The sequence below is a fragment of the Petaurus breviceps genome, unplaced genomic scaffold, assembly GCF_028583685.1.
Source record: "Petaurus breviceps papuanus isolate PSGF00001 unplaced genomic scaffold, PetGlider_PUasm1.0 98, whole genome shotgun sequence".
Taxonomy (NCBI): domain Eukaryota; kingdom Metazoa; phylum Chordata; class Mammalia; order Diprotodontia; family Petauridae; genus Petaurus; species Petaurus breviceps.
Genome location: NW_027187460.1, coordinates 21320319 through 21346312, shown reverse-complemented (window position 1 = coordinate 21346312; position 25994 = coordinate 21320319). Strand labels below are relative to the sequence as shown.

Here is a 25994-nt window from a genome sequence, read left to right as displayed (position 1 = left end):
TGTAAATACAAAGTAATATGGGGAGGGGGATAGGAAGAGTTCTAGCAACAGGAAAGATGACAAAAGGCTTTCTGCAAGAAATGGTATGAAGCTGAGCCTTGAAGATAACAGGCAAAGGTGAGGCAGGGAGAATGCTCCAGACACAATGGACAAACAAGTTAGGAGATAGAATACTGCATGAGAGTTTGACCAGACTGAGGAATCTAGAAAGGAGAGTAATAGGGAATAAATCTGGAAAAACAAATTGGAGCCAGACTGCAAAGAGCTTTAAATGCCAAATTGAGAGGTTTGTATTTTATCCAAAAGACGAGAGGGGCCCACTGAAGCTTCTTAAGCAAGGATCAAGACTCAGGTTTTAGGAATATTAATTTGGCATCTGTATGAAAGATGGATTGGGAAATGGAGGGGTTGGAAGTAAAGACCAATTAGGATTCTGTTAGAACAGACAAGGTGAGAGTCAATAAGGTATAAAACTGAGGAGGAAGCCACAAAAAAACGGAGAGGAGGGCAGATGCAATGGATGTTATTGGGACAGAATGGAAAGACCTACCAATTCGTTGTAAGTTAGAGAGGAAAGAGATTATAAACCTCATAATAGACTCCCTCCCTGTCCCCCCCACACCCATTCCCTTCCTTACAACTTTCCCCTCTTCTGGAAATAGGCATAATAAATATGGTGGTTCCCATTTAAGTGACTTGACCAAGGTCACAAACTCTCAATTAATCTGACCTGACCTTGAAGCAAGATCTGCTGATTCCAAGTCCATTGTTTTGACCATGCCATACCACCTCTGGGTCTAAAAATGTTCATATTATAGCTTACCGATTCCATAATGAATCTCTGGAAGAAAAACTTGAAAGCCTTGAGGCTGAAGATCTCATGTCTCAGCCGTCACCATCAGAAAGTTACCTACATCGGAGGGGAAAAGTAACAAAAGTCACTTGTCATCAGGTAAAAGAAACTTTCTAGGCAACAGGAACGATCTGTGATTTTAGCAGTGTAGGAATGTGTCTACCAACACAGATCCAACTGCATATGCGTCAGTAGATAAGTTCCAAAGAGATACCTGAGGCACAGAGAAAAGAAGGGACTTGCCCTTAGTCACCATGTTTGTAAATCTTCAAGGCAGAATTAGAATCCAGATCTTCCTGATTCCAAGTGCAGCACTACTATTTGCTATACCATGTTAGTTCTTTAGCTTTCTTAATCCACGTGGCATTTTTAATTTGGTAACCAAAGCTCTTAGTCTAGGAATCCTCCAATAATAACAGAGAAGCTGTGAAGGAATCTGAAACAAAATAATTAGATTCTAGACTTCCCAGCTTGATACAGACAACTCAACCCCAAGCTTCAAGGTCTCTTTCAGTCCTGTGATTCTATGAGATTGCAGCTGGTGCATTAACCAGGAGCAAGCCGTGCACAGCTCACATGAGCTTGGGAGTTATTCTTGGGTTCTATTTCCAGCTGTACCTTGGGTAGCATTTAGCAAGTCATTAACTTTTCCAGACTTGAGTTTAGAACCCCTGTCTCTGAGCATACTGGCAACATCAACAGACACCCGCAGGTGTGTGCTACCCAAAGGCACCAAGGACAGGCTAAAGCACAGGTGCTTCCCCATAACACAAACCAACCTATAAAAACAACCAGGTATATTCCAGGGTAGCAGCTCTGTAACACAGAATGCAGTTTCATTAATTTTCAAATAAATGCCAATGCTTAATTAATGGCTATTTGTACAGAGCTAGGAAAGCCTGAGATGAAAAGTATTACATGAGGAAATGGTTTCAGCATGGCCGTTTGGGGGGATAAGGAGTAAAAACAAACAAAATAACAACGAATGAGCGAAGGGAAGAACATGGCAGAAAACTACCTTTCCCAGTTCTATTTTTTGAGTTATTGGATCATATCTTAATGATCCTTGGTCACAGAATAAGGCCTACTTACTTCATTCTATCCTTAGTCCTCCATTTTTTCCCCCTGATAAGATAGAAAGCCTTGGACTATTTGCCCTCTTCACACACATTCTGTTCTCTCCTGCATGCTTACCTCTCTGTATACTCAGTTCTCAGTTCCTGGAATGCCCTGTCTCCCTTTTCTATCTGTTATAATTCTACTCATCTTAAAAATCAAATGCCACACCATGTCCATGAAGCATTATCAAATCTCAACCAGAAATGATCTCTCCTCCCTATGTATCTTTGTTTATACCTCTCCAAAGAATTAATAACTGACATTTACATAGTACTTTAAAGTTTACAAACCTCTTTACACATATTATGGTATATTGGCTAAAGAAACTGGGCATGTTTAGCCTAGAGAAGAGAAGACTCTGGGGGATGTGATAGCTATCTTCAAATATTTGAAGGGCTAAGATTTGAAGGAGGGATTAGAGTTGAACTGTTTACCCACAGAGGTCAGAACTAGAAGTGAGTGGGTGATAGTCAAAGAAACCAAATTACCTTTGACTTAAGGCAAAACTTCCTAACAATTAGAGCTGTCCAAAAGATGAATGGCCTGTCTAGAGAGGTGGTGAGTATACTTATTTGGACATCTAGAAGCTAACGATGGGCAACTCTTTGTCTGGTACATTACAACTGTGATTCTTCTTATGGGCTACACTAATGGTTGCTAAGGTCCTCTTTGACTCTCAAATTCTGTGATTCTGTGAGCCTCATAACCCACTCTGAGGAAGTTAAGTGATTTGGCCTCTGTCACAGGGTCACAAAGTCAGTGGTGAGATAAAACCCAGGTATGTAGCATGTCAAGAACAGGAATATATCTGTTCCTTCCTTTTCATATTTTATTTTGCGTTGTACTCATTTGTACGTATTTCTTATTTTTTATACTATATTATAAGCTCTTTGAGGGTAGAGATCTCTTGAAGAACATCCAAGTTAGAAGAGACCTCAAGAAATCATGTCATATCAGGGGCAGCCAGGTGGCTCAGCGAGTAAGAGCATTGGCTCCAGTGTTAGGATGACCTGGGGATCAAATCCGGGCTCAGATACTTAGCACCACACCCAGAAATAACTGGCTGTGTAACCTTGAGCAAGCTACTTAAACCCGATTGCTTAAAAAAAAAAAAGAAACCATGTCATACATCCTTTACCAAGCATGAATTCCCTGTATAACATGTCTAACAAGTGGTCATCCAGCCTCAAAAAATGACTTTGAATCGCTTCCTCATATTTCCCAAAGACACAGTACTTTATACACAGTAAGTCCATAACAAGTGTTTTCTGGAAAGGTGACTTACATTTCTATGACGTATTATACAGTTCAAATAAACTTAACGTTATCTCATGTATGCCTCAGAATCTTGTGAAGCAGAAAGCGTACAAGTTTTATCATGGGAAGCAATGTGGCATAGTGGATAGAGTGCTTGATCTGGAATCAAGAAGACTCAGGTTCAAATTCTGCCTCTGCAGCAGTGTGACCGTAAGGCAAGTCACTTTCTGAGTCACTGTTTGCCCATCTGTAAAATGCGAGTAGGACCCTACCTACCTCAGAGGGTAAGTGATAAGTTAGTTCAGGAGTGATAAGGTATGTAAAATGCTTTGTAAACTTTAACTTACTACATAAAACTTCAGCTTTATCCCCATTTTACAGGTAAGTTAACCAGGATCCTTTTCCTAGGACACAATGCTGATAAGTGATGAAAGGGGAACTAGAACTCAGGTTTTCTGACTTAAATCCCATGTTTTTGCCCATGTGATACTTGCCTTCATGAAACTCACTTTATATAGGACTTTTGTATTTTCACAAGGCCTCAGCCCATGCCACAACAGTCAGGGGATTGTTTTTGTTTTGGGGACTGGGAAGCTGAGGGTAGATGAATTACTGGAGCTCAGGAATTCTGAGTTGTAGTAGGGACGGGGTCTAAAACTGCCTAAAGACAAGTGAACTGGCTCAAGTCCAAGATGGAGCAGGTTAAAAAAAAAAAAAAAGCTCACCTTGCTGATCAGTGGTTGGGTTGGACCCATAAGTGACTTCTCTACTTCCAGCCTGAGCAAGAAAAGGAGACCCAGTCCCCAAAACAAAAACAATCCCTGGTGCCACTAAGATACATTTAAGCTTGGGGCAGATTTTCAAGCTCAAAAAAGATACAACATCGGGGTGGCCAGGTAGCACAGCAAGTAAGAGCACCGGCTCCAGTGTTGAGAAGACCTGGAGATCGAATCCCGGGCTCAGACACTTAGCACCCACCCAGAAACACCTGGCCGTGTAACCTTGAGCAAGTTACTTAACCCCAATTGCTTAGGGGCGGCCAGATGGCTCAGCGAGTAAGAGCACAGCCTCCAGTGTCCGGATCAAATCTGGGCTCAGATACTCGGCACCACACCCAGAAATAACTGGCCGTGTAACCTTGAGCAAGTTACTTAACCCCGATTGCTTAAAAAAAAAAAAAAAAAGATACAACATGCCTAACAAATTGTTATCAAGCCTCAGTAGACAGCTTTGAATCATTTATCCTTGTATCTTCTAAATGATACAATACTTTACACATAGTAAGCACATAATAAGCAATTTTTTTAAAGATAGGTTACGTTTTCATGAAGTGTCCTGCAGTTAAAATGAATATTACATTATCTCATGTGACAATGCACATGTTTCTCCCTGCAGAACCTCTCGATTGTGCTGTCCCCCGGTTTTTTTGTCTTAAGACAATAATAGTACTTTTTCCACTGTCATAAGTGATGAAAGATTTTAAGCAACCAACCTGCAAGTTCACAGGAATTCATCACAATAAATAACATTTACTACATACCATACAGATGCCATTTCTGTCGTAATTCCCTGACAATATAACAATAACTCCCATAAATAGTACATGGGTATAATGGATACCAATAATTTAATGCACAGTGTGATTTTCATCCAAAAATGTCCTTTGCATATACTAGTCAATAAAATGGTTTCCTGAATTTTGGATATTTTTAAAGGCGTATATTATGATATGATGAATCATCTGCAGCTGGTTATAGTTATATGCAATCTCATCCACCCCACCCAAACTAAATTCCCCCAAAGTACCCATGCACAGCTTTCCTGTTCCAGTGTGAACTATGTCTAGGCATCTAGGAAAATTTTAGACTCACAGGAAACAGAGCATTTGTTTAAATTTTGTTCCCAGCTTTCCTCTCTATCTCAGGGCTACCCATCCTTCAAGACCTAGCTCAAGTCCCACTTTCTTCAGGAAGCATTCTTAGCCCATACACCCAACTCTGAATCAGTCACCACATTGGTACCAAGAGTCCAGAGAGCAGCCCAATTCCATCATCACTACTAGAGAAAGATCCTCAGGAGAAGTAACCAGAACCAGTGGCCTTTCCTGATCTCTAAATGACAATGTATGTATTTTGTTTATATTAGAGATGTATCTTCTGATAGAATATGAATTATAGAATAGAATAAGAATAAGAATATTCTTATGATCAAAGGAGCTCTAATATTATAACTGAACTGCTTCATTTTAGTCTCTGTATTTCCAGTGCCTAATACGGTACACAGGAGATGCTTAGGAAATACTTAAAAGCAGAGGAAGCTACAGGGTCTGATCTATATTTTAAGGGCAATTTGGCAGCTGTCTGGAAAATAGATTGGAGGAAGAGAGAACAGCTAAATGGCTACTGAGAAAAGTTCAAGTGAAAAGTGTTGAGTATCTGAACTAGGGTAGAAACTGTGTGAGTGGAAAGAATATGAGAGATTGTGGAGGTAGAATCAACAAGGCTGATAACTGACTGGATACGGGGAATGATGGAGAGCAAAAGACTCAAGGAGAGGTATTACAAGTGTAATACACAGAATATTTACAAGTTTATATTACAAATTTATATTTACATTTATATTTTATTATTTTTATTATATAATATATTTTATTATATAATAAATTCATATTTTATTATTATGTTTATTTAAATTTTTTAAAATTTATATTACAAGTATAATACACAGAATATTACAAGTGTAATACACAGAAACACAGAATATTAGAACTAGAAGGGACTTTAGAGATTATCAAATAATAAAAATTTGTAACTATAGCTAGCATCATAGAAACTTTAAGGTTTGCAAAATGATTTACAAGCATTATCTCATTTGATCCTTCAGACAACCTTTACAGATGAGGAAATTGAGGCTGAGAGACGTATGCTCAGGGTCACAATAATAAGTGTCCAAGGCAGGATTTGAACTCAGGTTTTCTTCTATACACTACATTACCAGAGATCCTTAACCTGGAGTCCGTGAATTTGTTCTTTTGTTTTGTTTTTTAAATATTGTGATCATGATATTTCAATATAATTGGGTTGTTTCTTTTTGTAACATTGTTCTTTTATTCATTTGAAAAACATTATTTTGAAAAGAGGACTTCAGAATTCACCAGACTACCTGATGCTGAGTGAGGAGAGCAGAACCAGGAGAACTTGGTACACAATCACAAGACACATCATATCTGTGATGACTAACTTTGATAGACTGAGCTCCTCTCAGAAACTGCAGGAAGACTCATGATGGAAAGGAATACCCACATCCAGAAAAAAAGCTAAAGAGTCTGAATGCAGATTGAAGCAAACTACTTGCTCTCTCTCTTTAGTGTTTTGTTTTGTTCCTTCTTTCTTGCTGTTCGCTCCATTGGTTATAACTCTTCTTTACAACTTCACTAATGCTTAATATGAAGGTATTTGTAGAACCTATATTTGATTGCATGCCGCCATCATGGGGGAGGGAATATGAAAGGGAAGGGGAGGGGATGTGAAAGGGAGGGGGAGAAAATCTGAAACGCAAGGGATTGTGGAACTGAATGTTGTAAACTAAAAGTAAATAAATAAAATTTAAAAAAAAAATAAAAGAATTCACCAGACTACCAAAGAGATCCACAACACAAAGTCAAGTGCACCTAACCTAATCTGATCCCCTTCTTTTAAACATGTAACAAGAATCACAGTCAGATTCTAGCTCTGAAGTTTTCTCAGATGCAGTGTGAGCTATCTGGAATAATCAATTTCTATGAATCATAGCCTCCCTCATTGCCTCAACACTACTTAAATCATGTAAGAGCCACAAATCAAATAGTAAGAATTTAATTAAGATTTAAAACATTGTAAATAAAGGAGTGGTAACTGTGTCACACAGTCAAATCTTGATGCCTCATACACAAATAGGTGCAAATTTTTTATGTTTCTTTACATAGTGGATGGGGAAAAACATCCAAGGAAAATTTTTTCAAGAGAGATGAAAACTATCCCTCTCACACTAGGGCAGATGGGGGAAAGAAAGAGTTAATACTTTCCCTGGGTCCCATCAGTATGCTTTCTATGACCTGCACAGAAAGAGATCTCTGGATCTGGGTTTTACTTGGCTCCAGTCTGGGCTTGCAATAGCATCTACATGGAGACTATCTCTTGAGTTCCTGTCCTCTTCATTGCCAAAGCCCAGGTGTACCCAGTGTAGGTTTAAGCCTCAGCGTCTCCTGCTCCATGACATCAGCCTGCTCAATTTCAGCTTTCCACTACAGCAACTCTCAAATGCACAAGACCTTCCTTTTTCATGTGGCTTTGTCTGCTTATTTCCATTTTTTTTTTCATGTTTACAATTCCAGATGCAATTCTATGAGCCCCACAAGATTCTGATATCCCAAGTTTTCCTCCAGGGAATACAAATTCCCTTACCCCTCCACTATGGGGACTAAAAACTATGCTGGAAAACTACATCATCAGCTAAGGTAATCCCTGCCCACATTACACAGGTGGGGAACCTGAGACTCAGAAAAGGGAAGTTACTCATCTACAAATCACAGTTACTAGGTAGCAGGCTGAGAAATAGACGACAGGTCCCCTAACTCCTAGACCTATGCACATTCTGATACATAGTTACGTCAGTATTAACTAACAAGCTAACTGATGACCATCTCTGTGGTTTTAGCTCTTGTGAATGAGTAGTGTTTCCTAAGAAATAGAGAATTCTAAACTTTATTTTTTTCTTAATGGCTTTTGTATTTACATCACTATTGCCTAATACGTCATCCAATATAAATGAATCCTTCCTTGTAATAAAGAAAAAATAGCAAAACCAAGACACTATTTTGGGCAGTGTATACAACATTCTATACCTATGATCTCCCATCACTCTAATAAGAAGAAGGACTGGATTTCATTGGCCATTCCTGGGATTCAGATTGGTCTTTCCAATTAATCAGGATTCAACCACCTTTTAGTGTTGTTCATTTACAATGTCTATTGTTCTCCAGGTTTTTCAAACTTCACTCTGAATCAATACATGCAAGTCATATGTGGTTCTTTGAATTCCTCATATTTGTCTTTTCTTACTGAACACTAGGAATTCCATTACATTCACATGCAGAATCAATTAAATTTTAATAGTATAAATTAATATCTTTTAAGGGAACCTATATTTACTATTAATCAGGAAACTGAATGACTGCCATTTGTGCTCTTTATCCTCCAAATGGGTAGGAAGTTGAAACAGTTGGCTGCACCTAATGTAAACCTACCAACAATTTCCAAAGAAAAGGTCTTAGTCAATCAATAAGCATTTATAAAGCACATATTATGTGCCAGTCACTCTACTAACTTCTAAAAATGCAAAGAAAGGCAAGAATAGTCCCCACCCTCAAAGAGCTCATGTTTTAATAGGGGAGACAACTTGCACACAACTGCAAGCATACACCCTCTACACAAGGGAAACTGGAGGTATCTTAGAGGGAAGGCACTAGAATCATGGGAGACCAGCTTCTTGTAGAAAGTGGCATTTTGGCTAAAACTTGAAGGAAACCTTGGAAGCCAGGAGCAAGTGAGGAGAAGAGCATGAAGCAGCTTGAGAAGACAATGTTACTGGATCATAGAGTACATAGAGGGGGTAAAATGTAAGAAGAATGAGAAGCTAGGAAAGAGTCACATTATGAAGGACTTTAAAAGCTAAATGGAAGATTTTTTATTTGCTTCTAGAGGTAATAGGAAGATCCAGAGTTTACTAAAGGGGCATATGGGGATGTATGGGGGAATTGGTCAGATCTACACTTTAATAAGAACACTTTGGCTGCTGAGCAGAAGATGGAATGGAGTATGAAGTGGGGAGACTTGTAGTAGGGAGACCAATCAGAAAGCTTTTGTAATAGATGAGTAGTAGGTTTCCTGGGTTTCCTTTAGGTCCCTACTAAAATCTCATTTACTACAGGAAGACTTTCCCAACCTTTGAATTTTAATGCCTTCCCCCTCTTAGTTATATAGTATTTATCCTGCATATAGCTTGTTTGTACAAATTTGTTTGCCGGCGGTCTCTGGACTGTGAGCTTCTAAATGGTAGGGACTATCTTTTGACTTTTTTTTTAATTCCTCCTCCCCCCCCCACCCCAGTTCTTACACACAATTCTAATTCATTGACTGCCTGGGGTGATAAGGACCGGCACCAGAATGATGGCAGAGAGGCCTCACGCAAATTAAACTCCTTTGCAGCACTGTCCCTTGGCATTGGTTAGTTACCTCAGGTCTTTCTGGGACATAGGCTGAGGAAAAACACAGCAGCATTACCATAAATCCAAAATAATGTTCCAAGGACAACATGAAATCTCCACCTCCACAGGTATTTTACAAATGGAAACTGATCCAAGAAAAAGTTGTCTGAATCTTTGATATATGTTCACTCTTGACTGAGTGCCAAACCACCTGGCCTGGGCTTACAGATAAACCTCCATTGCAAAGGACTCCTAAAACACAGGTTTGATCACGTCATTCCCTGCTCCAGAAACATCCTTCAGTTCTAGATGTTGTTTATGGAAAAGGACACTGAGGCTAAAAGAATCTAAAATAAATTCCTCCAAATCTTTTAGTGAGTCAATAGAAGAATTCATTTGTTAAATGTTTTATCACAGAACAAAGCATGAGAAAGAGTGTTGTGATATGGAAAAAAGCATAGAACTTGAAACCAGAACAGGGTCTGAAACCAGGAAATGTCACTTATTAGTTACATGACTTCATTCTCCCTGAGTCTCAGTTTCCTCATCTGTAAAATGAGGGTTTGGTCTAGATCATCCCTGGGTGCCCTTCTAGCTCTAAGTCCTGTGAAGGAGTTCACCCATTTGCTGCATGAAATTGTTTACTCACTAATCTTTGTATACCTGAACTTCTTTTTAGAGAAAGAAATAGACTGCCTCCCTAGACAACTGGTCAATCCACATTATTTAGCACATGGCTGCTCTGTTCCAAACAATTTTCTGCAAGTTACAGTAGGAATTCAAAAGAAATGTTTGACTCATTTTTCTCTTTCATTATCTGTGTCTCTAAATCTATGACTGCCTGATCTTATGATCCAGTCACCAAGTCCTGGCAATCTTTCCTTTGAAATATCACCTCCCCCTCCATTCCTATGGAAACCAGACTAGTCTAAGACTATATCACCATATTTCAGGATTACTGCATCCTCCTCCTCCTTGCCTCCAGCCTTTAATTCATGGGTTCTGAACTAGGGATCCATGAGATTTCTGGGACAACATGAAATTAGATGAGAAAAAAATTACATTTTTATGTTCATGTACTTTTACCCCAAATCTAACATTTTCTCCAATTAGTTAAAATAATAATAATAATAGCTCTTTTAAGATGTTTAATAAATATTATCTCATTTGAGCCTTACAACAAACCTGGGAGGCAGGTGTTATTATTATCCTCATTTCAGATGAGGAAGCTGAGGCAGGCACTGGTTAAGTGACTTGCCCAGAGTCACCTTGCTAATAAGTATCCAGGGTCACATTTGAATTCAAGTCTTCCTAATTGCTGATCCAATACTCTATCCATTGTACCACTTAGCTACTGCAATTCCATCATTTTAAAGCATTATTTTGATAAGGGGTGTATGTATTTCACCAGATTGCTAAATGACACAAAAATGGTTATAATCCTCGCCCTACCAATATAATAAAAATGACAATTCTACCTAAATTAATCTACTTATTCAATGCTATGACAGCCAAACTATGAAAAATATTTTGTAGAGTTAGAAAAAAATAACAAAATTCATCTGGAGGAACCAAGGCTCAAGAATATCAAGGAATCAATGAAAAAATGTAAAGGAAGGTGGGCTAGTTGTAACAGATCTCAAACTGTATAATTAAGCAGTAATTTTCAAAACAACCTGATACTGGCTAAGAAATAAGAGTGGTGAATCATCGGAAAAGATTAGGTACACAATACATTGTGGTAAATAACCATAGTAATCTAGTTTGATTTGAACATCCAAGTTTTTGGGACAAAAACTCACTATTTGAGAAAAACTGGAAAACATTATGGGAGGTATGGACCAACATTTCATACTGTATACCAAGATAAATTGAAAATGAATACATGATTTAGACATAATGGATGATACCATAAGCAAATTAGAAGAGTATGGAATAGTTTACCTCTCAGATCTACGAATTAGTGAAGAATTTAGGACCAAAAAAGAGATAGAGAGTATTGCTAAATGTAAAATGGATAATCTTGATTATATGAAATTTAAAAGGGTTTTCACAAACAAAAAATGCAAATAAAAGTGGAAGGAAAACAGAAAACTAGGGAAAATGTTTTTATGGCAAGTATCTCTGATAAAAGCCTCATTTCTCAAATATATAAGAGAACCAAATCAAATTCATAAGAATACAAGTCATTCCCCAAATGATAAATGGTCAAAGGATAGGAACAGGCAGTTTTCAGACTAAGAAATCAAAGCTTTTTATAGTTGTATGAAAATATGCTCTAAATCACTATTGACTAGAGAAATGCAAATTAAAACAACTCTGAGGTATCATACACTTCACACCTATTAGATGGGCTAATATGACAGAAAAATGATAAATATTGGAGAAAATGTGAGAAAATTGGAACACTGATACATTATTGATGGAGTTGTGAACTGATCCAACCATTCTGGAAAGCAACTTGGAACTATGTCCAAAGCCCTATAAAAATATGCATACCCTTTGATCCAGTAATACCACTACTAGGTCTGTGTCCTAAATCGACTATTAAGAAGGGAAAAGGGACCTATTTGTATAAAAATATAGCAGCTCTTTTTGCAGCAGCTAAGAACTGGAAATCAAAGGGATGCCCATCAATTAGAGAATGGCTGAACAAATTATGGTATATGAATGTTATGAAATGCTATTGTTCTATAACAAGTAATAAGCAGGCAGATTTCAGAAAAACCTGGAAAGACTTACATGAACTGATGCTGAGTGAAGTGAGCAGAACCAGGAGAACACTGTACACAGTAAGAGCAACACTGTTTGTTGACCAACTTTGAATGACTTAGCTCTTCTCAGCAATACAATAATCCAAGACAATTACAAAGACTCATGACAGAAAATGCTATCCACATCCAGAGAAAGAACTAGGGAGTCTGAAAGCAGATCAAAGCATACTATTTTCACTTTTTTTTTGTTTTTTGACTTTTCTTTCTCATGGTTTTTCCCTTTAGTTCTGATTCTTCTTTCACAACATGACTAATGTGGAAATATGTTTAACCCGATTGTACATTTATAACCTATATCAGTTTCTTTGACATCTTGGGGAGGGGAAGATGTAAGCGAGAAAAATTTGGAATTCAAAATCTTATAAAAAGTGAATGTTGAAAACTATTTTTACATATAATTAGAAAAAATGAAATACTATTAAGTGGGATGAGAAAAAATAAACTGGGTATTTAAAAATTTTTTTTAAAACACTATTGATTAGAGAAATGCAAACCAAAACCCTGTGAGATATTATCTCACACGCATCAGATTGGTTAACATGACAGAAAAGGAAAATAATAAATGTCAGAAGGAATGTGAGAAAACTGGGACACTAATGTATTGTAGGCGGAGTTGTGAACTGATCCAACCATTGTGGAGAGCAATTTGGAATTATGCCCAAAGGGCTATAAAACTGTGCATATACCCTTTGATCTAGCAATACAATACCACTACTAGATCTTTATCCCAAAGAGATTTTTAAAAACATTTTTATTTAAAGTTTTGAGTTCCAAAATCTATCCTGCTTGCCCTCTTTCCCCTTCCCGCTCCCTGAGATGGCAACCAGATATAGGTTATACAGGTGTAATTATGTATAACATTTCTATATAAGTTATTTTGTGCAAGAAGACTCAAACAAAAAGAAAAAGAGAAAGAAAGTGAAAAAAAGCTTGTTTCAGTCTGTATTCAAACAATATAAGTTCTTTTACTGGAGGCAAATAGTATACTTCATCATTCACCCTTTGGAACTATCTTGGATTCATTGTCCTTGGGACTATATTGCTAAGAAAAGCTAAGTCATTTACATTTCTTCATTGAACAATAATTTTGTAGTGTACGACATTCTCTTAGTCCTGCTCACTTCACTATACATCAGTTCACGGAAGTCTTTCCAGATTTTGCTGAAATCATCCTGCTTGTCGTTTCTGATAGTATAATAATATTCCATTACAATCACATACAACAGCTTGCTTAGCCATTCCCCAATTGATGGGCATTCCTTTGATTTTCAATTCTTAGCCACCATGAAAAGAGCTGCTATAAATATTTTTGTACAAATAGGTCCTTTTCCCTTTCTTTCAATGTCTTTAGGATACAGAACTAGCAATGACATTGCTGGATCAAAGGGTATGCACAGTTTTATAACCCTTTGGGCATAGTTCCAAATTGTTCTCCAGATTGGTTAGATCAGTTGTTAACTCCAGCAACAATTGATTAGTGTTCCAGTTTTCCCACATCTCCTCTGACACCCAACATTTTCCTTTTTTATCATATTTGACAATCTGATAGGTGTGGGGTGGTGCTTCAGAATTGTTTTAGTGTGTATTTTTCTAGTCAATAGTGATTGAGAGCATATTTTCATATGACTACATATAGTTTTGATTTCTCAGTCTGATAACTACCCATTCATATCTTTGACCATTTATCAATTGGGGAATGGCTTGTGTTCTTATGAATTTGACTCAGTTCTCTATATATTTGAGAAATGAGGCCTTTGTCAGAAATACGTGCCATAAAACATTTCCCCCAATTTTCTGCTTTAATTCCAATTTTATTTGCATTTGTTTGTGAAAATTTTTATACAATCAAAATGATCTATTTTAGAATTTATAATGTTCCCTATATCTTCTTTCGTCCAAAATTCTTCCCTTATCCATAACTCTGACAGATGAACTATTCCATGCTCTCTTAATTTGCTTATAGTATCAACCTATATGTGTAAATCATGCACCCATTTTCACCTCATCTTGGTATATGGTGTAAGATGTCGGTATATACCTAGTTTCTGCCATACAGTTTTCCCAGCAGTTTTTGTCAAATAATGAGTTTCTGTTCCAAAAGCTTGGATCTTTGGGTTTATCATATACTAGAATACTATGGTCATTTACTATAATGTAATTTGTACCTAATCTATTCCACTGATCTATCACTCATTTCTTAGCCAGTACCAGATTTTTTTAAATATAATTATCACTTCATAATACAGTTTGAGATATGGCATGGTTAGACTACCTTGTTTCCCATTTTAAAAAACTGATTCCCTTGATATCCTTGAACTTTTGTTATTTCAGATGAATTCTGCTATTTTTTCTAGCTCTATAAAATTATTTTTTGATACTGTGGTATGGCACTTAATAGATTAATTTAGGTAGAAGTGTCATTTTTATTATATTGGCTCAGCCTACTCATGAACAATGAACATTTTTTCCAATCATTTAGATCTGACTTTCTTTGTCTGAAAAGTATTTTATAGTTCATATAGTTCCTAGGTTTGTCTTGGCAGGTAGACTCCCAAGTATTTTATCTTGTCTACAGTTACTTTATTTTTTTATTTTTATTTTTTAAGCAATTGGGATTAAGTAACTTGCTCAAGGTTATACGGCCAGTTATTATTTCTGGGTGTGGTGCTGAGTATCTGAACCCAGATTTGATCCAGGTCATCCCGACACTGAAGCCGGTGCTCTTACTCACTGAGCCACCTGGCCACCCCTAAGCAATTGGGGTTAAGTAACTTGCTCAAGGTTACACGGCCAGGTGTTTCTGGGTGGGTGCTAAGTGTCTGAGCCCGGGATTCGATGTCCAGGTCTTCTCAACACTGGAGCCGGTGCTCTTACTCGCTGTGCTACCTGGCCACCCCCTACAGTTACTTTAAATGGAATTTCTCTTTCTATTTCATCTCTTGGTGCTGAACTTTATTGGTCATATATAGAAATGCTAATGACTTATATGGGTTTATTTTGTATCCTGCAACTTTGATAAAGTTGTTACTACTTTCAATTAGTTTTTCATTTGATTCTCTAAGATTTTCCAAGTATAACACTGTATCATGTGCAAAGAGTGATAGTTTTGTTTCCTCATTGTTTGTTCTAATTCCTTTCATTTCTTTTTCCTTCTCTTAATGCTATAGCTAACATTTCTAGTACAATATTAAATAGAGGTGATAATGGACTTCCTTGCTTCACCCCTGATTGTACAGATGCTTGCTGATGGTTTGATAAATATTACTTATCATTTTAAGGTAAACTCCATTTATTCCCATGCTCTCCAGTGTTTTTTAATAGGGATGGGTGCTGTATTTTGGCAAAGGCTTTTTCTGCAGCAATTGAGCTAATGATGCTTACTGTTGGTTTTGTTATTGTTATGGTCAATTAGGCTGATAGTTTTCCTAATACTGAACCAGCCCTGTATTAAAATATAAAAATATAAATATATAAAATAGCGTATGACCTTTTTGGTATATTACTGTAATCTCCTTGCTAGTATTTTATTTAAAATTGTTGCATTCATTAGAAAAAAATGGTCTATAATTTTCTTTCTGTTTTGGCTCTTCCTGGTTTAGGTATAAGCACCATATTTATACTGTAAAAGGAATTTGGTAGAACTCTTTTGCCTATTTTTCTAAATAATTTATTTAGTACTGGGATTAATTGTTCTTTAAAGTGTTTGGTAGAATTCACTTGTGAATCCATCTTGTCCTGAGAATTTTGTCTTGGGAAGTTCATTGATGGCTTGTTCATTTTCTTTTTTCTAAGACTGGGTTGGTTATTTAAGTATTTTATTTCTTCTGTTAATCTGGGTAATCTACAGTTTTGTAGATATTCATCCATTTCATTTCAATTGTCAAATTTATTGACATATAGTTGGACAAAATAGTGCCTAAAAATTGTCTTAATATCCTCTTCATTGGTGGTGAATTCACCCCTTCCAACTTTGATGAGTAATTTGGTTTTCTTCTTTCCTTTTTGAAAATCTAATTAGCCAATGGTTTATCTATTTTATTGGGCTTTTCCCTCCTCCCTCCCCCCCTCCCCCATAAAATCAGCTTCTAGCTTTATTTCTTAGTTTAATGGTTTTCTTACTTTCAATTTTCATTAATCTCTCCTTTGAGTTTCAAGATTTTCAATCTGGTGTTTAATTGGGGATTTTTAATTTGTTTTTTACCTAGTTTTTTTAAGTTGCATGCCCAATCTACTTTTTCTTTATTTTATTGATCTAAATAATTGGATACAAATTTTCCCCTAAGTACTGCTTTGACGGCATCCCATGAATTATGTTAAGTTGTCTCATTGCTGCCATTTTCTTGATTAAATTATCAATTGTTTCTTTGATTTGTTCTTTGACCCACTTATTTTTTAGTATTAAACTGTTTAATTTTCAATTAATTTTTAATCTCCCTTTCCATTGTCCATTATTGAAGGTAATTTTTTTACTGCATTATAATTTTAAAAGGATGCATTTTACTACTTCTGTTTTTCTTCATTTGATTATGAGGTTTTATGTTTTAATACATGGTCAGATTTTGTGTAGGCACAAATACTGCTGAGAAAAAGGTACAGTCCTTTCTATTCCCATTCAATTTTCTCCAGAGATCTATCATATCCAACTTTTCCAGAATTTTATTCACCTCCTTAACTTCTTTTTTAGTTTGTTTGGGGGGTTTTTGGTCAGATGTATCTAGTTCTGAGAGGGGAAAGTTGAGGTTCCCCACTAGTATAGTTTTATTATCTATTTCCTCCTGTAACTCATTCAACTTCTTCCTCAAATATTTAAATGCTGTACCATTTGGTGCATACCTTTTTAGTAATGATATGACTTCATTGTCTATGATACATTTCAGAAAGATATAGTTTCCTTCCCTTTCTCTTTTAATTAGATCTATTTTTGCTTTTGCTTTATCTGAGCTCACGATTGCTAACCCTGCTCTTTGCTTCAGCTGAAGCATAATAAATTCTGTTCCTGTCCCTCACCTTTACCCTGTGTGTGTCTCTCTGCTTCAGATGTGTCTATTGTAAACAACATATTGTAGGATTCTAGCTTTTAATCCATTCTGGTATCTACTTCCATTTTATGGATGAGTTCATCCCATTCACATTTATAGTTATTACAAATAACTTTGTATTTGCCTCCATGCTCATTTCCCCTTCTTTATCCCCCTCTCACTCTTACCCCAGTCCTTTCCCTCCTCACAAGTGTTTTACTTCTGATCATCATTTTCCCTAATAAACTCTACCTTTTCTCAGTCCCCTCTCCTTCTATTATCCCCATCCCTTTTTACTTCCATATAGAGTAAGATATATTTCTATATCCAGCTGATTGTGTGTGTAATTCCCTGTCTGAGCCAATTTTGATGAGAGTAAGGTTTAAGCTTTACCCACCCACCTCTATTTCCCCTTCACTATGATAGATCTTTTATGTCATATAATTTACTCCAATCAATCTTGCCTCTCCTTTTTCCAGTGTAATTTTCTTTCTCCTTTATTTTTTTGCAGGAGGGGTATCATCCCATTAAAGTCACCTTATATCCACACTCTCTGTCTATATATACTCCTTCTAATTGTTCTTATAGTAATAAAGTTCTTTAGAGTTACAAATATTATCTTGCCACATAGAAATATAAACAGTTTAACCTTATTGAATTTATTACATTTTTCTCTTTCTTGTTTCTTTTTTACCTTTTTATTTTTCCCTTGAGTTGTGTATATGGAGGTCAAATTATTTTTTTAATTCAACTCTGGTCTTTTAATTAGGAATACTTAAAAGTTCTCTATTTCATTAAATGTCCATTTTTCCCCCTGAAAGATTATATTTGATTTTGCTTGCTAGGTGATTCTTGCTTGTAATCCTAACTCCTTTGCCTTCTGGTATATCATATTCCAACCCCTTTAGTTCACTGATGGTGGAAGCTGACAAATTTTGTGTAATCCTGACTGTAGCTCCAAAATATTTGAATGGCTTCTTTTTGGCTGCTACAGTACTCTCTCCTTGATCTGTGACCTCTGGAATTTGGCTATGATGTTCCTGGAAGTTTTTAATTTGGGATCTCTTTCAGGTGGTGACCAATGGATTCTTTCAATTTCTATTTTGCCCTCTGGTTCTACTATATCAGGGTACTTTTCTTTTACAATTTCTTGAAAGATGTTGTCCAGCTTTTTTTTAAATCATGACTTTCAGGAGTCCAATAATTCTTATATTATCTCTCCTGGATCTATTTTCTAGGTCACTTGTTTTTTCCAATGAGAAATTTCACATTTTCTTCACTTCTTTTTAAATTTTTTAATATCATCTTAATGTTTCATAGAGTCATTAGCTTATACTTGCTCAATTTTATTTTATTTTTTGCTTTGGGGGGGGCAATTGGGGTTAACTTGCCCAAAGTCACATGGCTAGTAAGTATGTTAAGTGTCTGAGGCCAGATTTGAACTCAGGCCCTCCTGACTCCAGGGCCAGTGCTCTATCCACTATGCCACCTGGCCACCCCTACTTGCTCAATTTTAATTTTTAAGGAATTATTTTTTGTCAGTGAGCTTTTTTACTTCCTTTTCCATTTGGTGAATTCTATTTTTTAGGGAGTTATTTTCCTCAGTAAATTACTGAATATCTTTTCACATTCTACTGACTCTTTTTTCAATGATTCTCTTGCATAACTCTTATTTTATCCCAATTTGTCTTCTACTTTTCTAATTTGCTTTTTAAAATCCTTCTTAACTTCTTCCAGGAATTCTTTTTGGGCCTGAGACCAAATTACATTTTTCTTTGAGGTCTCACATGTTGCCATTTTGACACTATTGTCCTCTTCTAAATGTAAGCCTTGATCCTCCCTGTCACTACAGTAACTTTCTATAGACAAGTTCTTTTTCTTTGTTTTATTTTTTTGCTCATTTTTTTTCTGCCTTTTTTGGTGACAGTGTTTTTATGTGAGAATTGGGCTCGGGTCCTGCACTGTCCCAAGGTTTTTGTGCTAGGGCTCAGGATCTTACTTCTTGCTTTCACTGGTGGGAAGGCTACCCTTCTGGATTGTATTGGGGCATGGGGGTCTCCCTGTTAGTCTCCCTTGGGTATAGGGTTTAGTTGCTGGCCTGCCCCAGGGGTAGGGTCTTTTGCTTGGTTCCTATTTTAATGGAGTCTTTCTGGTGACTGGCCCTAGATGATGGAACTTAGTGCTGGTGGGCCCCAAGGATGGGGCCCTGCAGCTGGCTTGCTATGGAAACAGGACCTCTCTACTAGCAGACCCTGGAAGAGAAATCTTGTTGCTGATCTGCCCAAGGGGTGGGGCCCTGCTACTGGGTTTCTATGAAAACAGGGTCTCTCTGCTGGCAGTCCCCAGGAGCAGGCTCTAGCTGTTGGTCTCATCTTGGGGTGGGGCTTCCCTCCTGGTCAGCAATGAGGTCATGGCTTGTGCTGGGAGTGGGCCTTGCTGTGCTGCACAAACTACTCACTTTCCTAGGAGGCTACTGGTGTGCAGGAGGGTAGGGTCTCACTGGTGGATTGCCCCAGGCTTAGAGTCTTGCTGCAGGTACCCTGTCGTAAAGCTGGCAGCGGTGGTTGCTGCTACTCTTGGACCTTACTCCCTAGCTCATCCCAGTGAGACAGACCTTTCTCACTGGGCTGGTAAACTGCTCCTAGATAAATTCCAAGGTGGATTTCTAGTTGTTTGGAGGGGGATTTTGGAAGGCGTCAGAGGGTTCTTTCCTCACTCTGCCATATTGTCCCTGGAAGTCCCCCAAAAAAGATTTTTTAAAAAGGGAAAAGAACCTATTTACATTAAAATATTTATAGCAGCACTTCTTGTGGTGCCTAAGAATGGGAAACTTAGGGGATATGCATAACTGGGGAATGGCTGAACAAGCTGTGGTATATGATTATAATGGAATATTATTGTGCTATAAGAAGTGACAAGCAGGTAGATTTCAGAAAAACATGGAAAGACTTACATGAACTGATGCAGAGTGAAGCGAAAAGAACCAGGACATTGTATACAGTAACATTAACACTTTTGATTTGGCTCTTCTCAGCAATACAAGGATCAAAGACAATCCCAAAGGACGCATGATTAAAAATGCAATTTGCTTCCAGAGAAAAAACTGATGGAGTCTGAATGAAGACTGAAGCATATGACGTCCCTTCCTTCCTTCCTTTTTTCCTTTCTTTTTTTGTTCTTCAAGTTTTCTTTCAGAACATGACTAACACGGAAATCTGTTTTATATGACTGTACATGTATAACCTATATAAGATTGCTTACTGTCTCAGGGAGAGAAGAGAGAAGAAGGGATAACATGTAGAACTAAAAACTAAAAAAAAAATACAAATTTTAAAAATTGTTTTCACATGTAATTGGGGAAAAACAAGATAATAAAATAAAAGTGTAGCACAAAAAAAAAACAAAGAATCCCTGTTCTAATACACTCTGCATTCTTCTGATTGAAAACTTTATAGTTGTCCTTAACAATTAGTTTGTAGGCTACTTACAAGGAATGATCATGCCTTAGAATTCCTTTCTATCCTCCACAATTTTAGGTAATTGTAGGTAGAAAGAATGCTGGGTCTGGACTCAGGAAACACCTGGGTTCAATTTTGCTACATGTGTGATCATAGGCATTACACCTCAGTCCTTTCATTATTAGTACCCCATATTCAAAATGGAGATAGTAACACTGGCACTATCCACCTCAAGGTCACACAATTACTAACAGAGTGAGCTCAATTCTAAACTAGTTCTTCTAAATAGTATTCCATTGCTCATTCCAACATACCACACTGCCTGTGCAAAAACACAATCCATGTATAACATGATTCTCAGCAAGACAACTGAGACAGCATGGGCCCCCTTGATAAAATACTCTTAATACTTTGAGGATGCACAATTATACAGTGTGGGTACATTTTCCATCCTTCATTGCTTAGTACAGTGATTTTCAAAGTGTGGTCTGAGAACTCCCTGAGCCCTAGAGAATCTTCCAAGGGGGTCCACAAAGTCAAAATTATTTCTTACAATAACACAAAGATTCATCCCTTTTCCTACTACATATCTGTGTCAAACCAGATTTTCTCAATATATTTCAACTAAAACAATATATCACAACAGAAGAATGCAAAAGCAAATATGAGAATCCAACTCTCTCTTATTAAACCAGACATCAAAGAGATTTGCCCAAATATGTAAAAACAATATCATCCTTCTCATGAATTTTTGAAGGAAAACAATTATTTTTCATTAAATATATGTTATTTATATTAACACATAATAGATTTATTATTGTTATTTTTAAATGAATAAGTAAATATTTTAAAAATATATCAGTTTTCTAATTTGGTAAAAAAAAAATTGATAACTATAATTGATATAAACAAGAGCTCTTCAGAGTCCTCAATTAATTTTTGAGTGTAAAGTGGTCCTAAATCTGGAGAACTGTTATCTTAGGGGATGACTTCTACTAAGATACAGAGTAGAAGGCACCCTTGACTTGGAGTCAGAACACCTGGGTCCAAAGACCTAATACACCTGACTATGTCACTTATTACCCTGGCACCTTCTCTGGACAAATCACTTCTCTGGATATGCAGTCTTCTCATCTGTGAAATGACGCAGCTGACTAGAGGCAGTTCCAGCTATAAAGTTTGATGGAGGCTAGCAATGCTTTAGTACCTACCTCACAGTATTGTTTAAGGGACCAAATGAGGCAATGCTAACAATAATTTACAAATGTCTTTATATACGTTTTAAAAATTTGACCTTCAAAACAACCCCATGAACTACTTCCTATAGGTATTATTATCATCATTTTACTGATAAGGAAATCAAAGCAGCTAGTCAATTCATAAGCATTTTATTAGATGCTTACTATATTCTAGGCATTGTTCCAAGCTCTAGGGATAAAAAAAAAAGGTAAAAAACAGTTCCTTCCTTGAAGAAATTCACATTCTAGTGGGGGAGAGAACATGAAAACAATTATGTACAAATAAAATATATACCAGATAAGTGGAAGGTAATCTCAGAGGGAAGGTACTAGCATTAAGGAGAATCAAGAAATGCCTCTTGAAGAAGGTAGGATTTGAACTGTCTTGAAGGAATCCAGAAAAGATAAGAGGTGGAGATGAAGAAGGAGAACCTAAGGAAAGTCAATAAAAAAAATGCATGGAGACAAGCCCTGTGACTTCGGCAAGTCACTTAACCCTAATTGCCCAGCCTTTTCCCCTCCAAAAAGAAAAAAAACAGCATGGAGTAGGAAATTGAATGTCAAGTTCAAAAAACAGTAAGAAATCAAGTGTCACTGGAATATAGAGTACACGGAGATGAGTAGAGTGTAAGAAGACTGGAAAGGCAGAAAGGATCTGGGTTTTGACTCTTTAAGAGGAATTTAAAAACCAAAGAAAGAATTGATTCTGAAGGCAATAATGAGCCATGAGTTTGAGTGTGTTTGGGGACAGGGGTGGTAGTTGATAGGGGTGACACATTCAGAGTTGAAGATTAGCAAGATTACTTTGGCAGCTGAGTGGAAGAGGGAATGAAATGGGGAAAGAACTGAGGAACGGAGATAAACCAGAAGGCTGTTGCAATAGATCATGTATGAGGTTAGAAGAACTTATACCATGTTAGCAGCTGTCTGAGTAGAGAGAAGGGGATGTATGAGGAATGTTGTGATGGTACACTGACAAGATTAAATGACAGACAAGATGTGTGGGGTGACTGCAAGTGAATGGTTAAGGATGACACTGAAGTTGTGAGCCTGAGTGACTGGAAAGATGGTGGACCCTCAGCAGTAGATGGTAAAATTAAGGATAGAACCATCTCCATGTGTAGCTGTGACAGAAGGAAGGAGGATGTCATGGGAAGTGAGCAGACTGGGGAAATCAAAAGCTGTGTTTGAGGGAATATCAACAAGTATGCTAAGTTCTCCTAGTATTAGGGCAAGAGTTAGAGTTGAGAGAATGGCTGTGATATAGGCCCTGAACTCATTGAAGAAGGAAGAGAGAGGGAAGGGGGGAAGGGAGTGGGGAAGAGGGGGTATACAAAGTAACACAGATACCTATAAAGCTTCTCTCACCAAGGGAGGAATGTCAGTAGATAACATCTACCAGCATCTTAACTGGGTGATACAAATGGATTGAACGAGCCTTAAAGGAATGAGCCTTAGAGAAGAGATGACGAAGTAATGGTGGTAAGAGTGGAGAGTTTGGAAGTGGCAGGAGGAATGAGTGAAAGTATAAACAGTGCTAGAAATGGTGTCCAGGGATGCAGTGTTATCAAGAGGGAATCAGGTCTCAATGAGAGCCAGAAAATTCTGAGAATGGGAAAAGAAAATGTTTAAATGTATTAACTATGGATCAGGATTACAGAGAGCACAGAATAAGGGGCAGAAATATCTGGAGTCAGATTTGGGGAGAAAGGTTTAGATTGAGGGGGATGGGAATAAGGGAGTAGGCAAGTGAGGGATGGAAATGAGGTAATAACAGGGAAAGGAAGGGTTCAGAATTATTGAGTGGGAAGAATATGAGGCAGTAAATGTATGTTATTCATTAAGGAATAAGTCCAGTAAGTGAAAAGAGGTCCACTGAGGGAGACAGGTGATTAGATTGTTCAAGACCCTCTTTCAAGTTCCAATGTCACAGGAGGTAGAAATGTTGAATCCTATGAAGCCCAGGAAAGCCACCTTATAGCTGGCAAGGAGCAGGTGAAGGTATAGCCTAGGGGGAGTCCTGATAGGAAGCAAGACCTGGTAATTTGAGGTAGGTTTGATTGGAAAAAGACTTTGGGAACACTGGAGAAGGCGCTAAGGCAAAAAAAGAAGCCAAAGAAAGGTACCCTGGTTCTGATTCTGGAAAGTATTTGTAACAAAGGTGCCACAGTCTGGTGGTCTGGATCTGGGAAAGATCAATGGCCCCAGAATGTATCTGAAGCAGAGAAGCCCAGGCTAGGGTACTAGATCTCGAATTGACCCAGGGCTCCCTGGGAAATTCCAGGAGCAAAGAGGCCAGGTGGCACAGAGCTGAACTGATTTGCACTAATGGTTGCCCAACTAATTCTTGTCATAGGCAGGATTTGGACCTAATTCTCTCTTGACTCCAAATACACTATTCTTTCCCCTTAACACACTACCTTTCACAGAACAGAAAACAAGATTAAATGTTAGAGCTAGAGATCTTAAAACACGTAATGGTAGACATAAAAAGAACCTCAGATCATTTGGTCTAAACAATCACTAAATGAGGTTCTTTGTTAACTATGGATCAGAATTCCAGAGAGCATGGTCTACCAGGTAGGTAGATCTGGAGTGGGACATTTGGGGAGAGAGAACCTTATTTGATGATGTCCAAAGTCATCCATATACATATGTAATTGGAGACGGAACTGGTGATTCCTACTCAGTCTAGTGCTCTTTCTACTGTACATCACTGGTAATCAGTCAACAATTCTGCTACAAATATTTCAGCTTTGAATTAAGTTTCATTTCTTAGTTGCCATTTGAGTTGCTTAAGGAATATATGGAGACAATTTCCTTTCAGATAACAAATTTCTCTCTCCTAAACCCCATCAGGTTCAGCCCTTTCCCATTAAGTTCCAGAGGTTACTACCATTGTAGCTGATGAGGAGGGACCTACCTGGATATCTGGGACACATAAATATATAAAGAAATGCAGACACATGAACACATATACAGAGTAACACAGATACCTATAAAGCTTCTCTCACCAATTTTTTGCTTCCCAATTGCAAAGTGCTACTAACTGGGCTTGCTTAGAATAAATAAGTCAACATGTTACTCTTGAAAAATATGGTGATTTCCTTTCATAGAATGAAAGAAGTTCAAAATTAGAAGTGACACTGGATTCCATTTATCTCAATCTGTATCCTATAAAATATCAAACGAGTGATTACCCTTTGCATGTAGGCCTCCGATGTTTAGATGCTAAGAGGGACTTGGATTATCCATGCAAACCTATTCCCTGTATCTTTTACCTGGAGCAGCTGACCCAGGAAAGTACTTAGATAAATCCAGGTTGGTATCTGGTACAATGGGTGGTGGTGGTGGTGGAAGTGGGAGAAAGGGTTTCAGAAGGGTGACAACTTTATACAAGTTGTTCATAAAAATGTTAAAACAACATAGGGTCAAGCATATTCCTTGGGGCACTGAACTAGGGAACTCCTTCAATCTTTTTTTTTTTTTTTTGCTTTTTGGAGGGCAACTGGGGTTAAGTGACTTGCCCAAAGTCAAAAGGCTAGTAATTGTGTCAAGTGTCTGAGGTCAGATCAAAACTCAGGTCCTCCTGACTCTAGGGCCAGTACTCTATTCACTGCACCACCTAGCTGCCCCTGAACTCCTTCAATCTTAACATTAAACCATAGGTTCAGTCAGTTAACAAGCATTCATTAAGTTCCTAGAACAAAACAGGTGTTTAATAAATGCTTGTTGATCGGTTGAGCGATTGATTACTACTTGAAAGGAGCTGGGGTCTCAAAAAAACAAAGAAACAGGGATAGTCTGTCCAGAAGGAGTTTATAGTCTAGCATGTTTTAGAATCTTGCAAAAAAAAAAATGCAAAGAATCACCAAGTTTTAGAATGGGGGGGGAGGGGGGAGGGGGGGGAACTGCCCTCAGGGATCATACAAAAAGCTGCCCTCAGGGAATATACAAAACAGAGGAATCCCTGAAGGGATTTAGGACAGCCCTCAAGGAAAAAAAAAACCAAAACCCTGCATCTCCCTTTCCC

At 37.5% G+C, this 25994-nt stretch overlaps 1 protein-coding gene across 8 annotated transcripts in view; it reads right to left on the bottom strand.

The window, feature by feature from the left end:
* ASAP1 (ArfGAP with SH3 domain, ankyrin repeat and PH domain 1) overlaps positions 1-25994 on the bottom strand; it is a 631037-nt gene that overhangs the window by 449883 nt on the left and 155160 nt on the right. For 7 of the 8 annotated variants that reach the window (XM_069081239.1, XM_069081237.1, XM_069081236.1 and 4 more), the window contains one exon: positions 824-910. The exons of the other annotated variant lie outside the window; for it this stretch is intronic. In XM_069081239.1, coding sequence (XP_068937340.1) covers positions 824-882 — 59 coding nt within the window. In that variant the 5' untranslated portion in view covers positions 883-910. The remainder of the gene's footprint in view (positions 1-823; positions 911-25994) is intronic. 8 annotated transcript variants of the gene reach the window in all.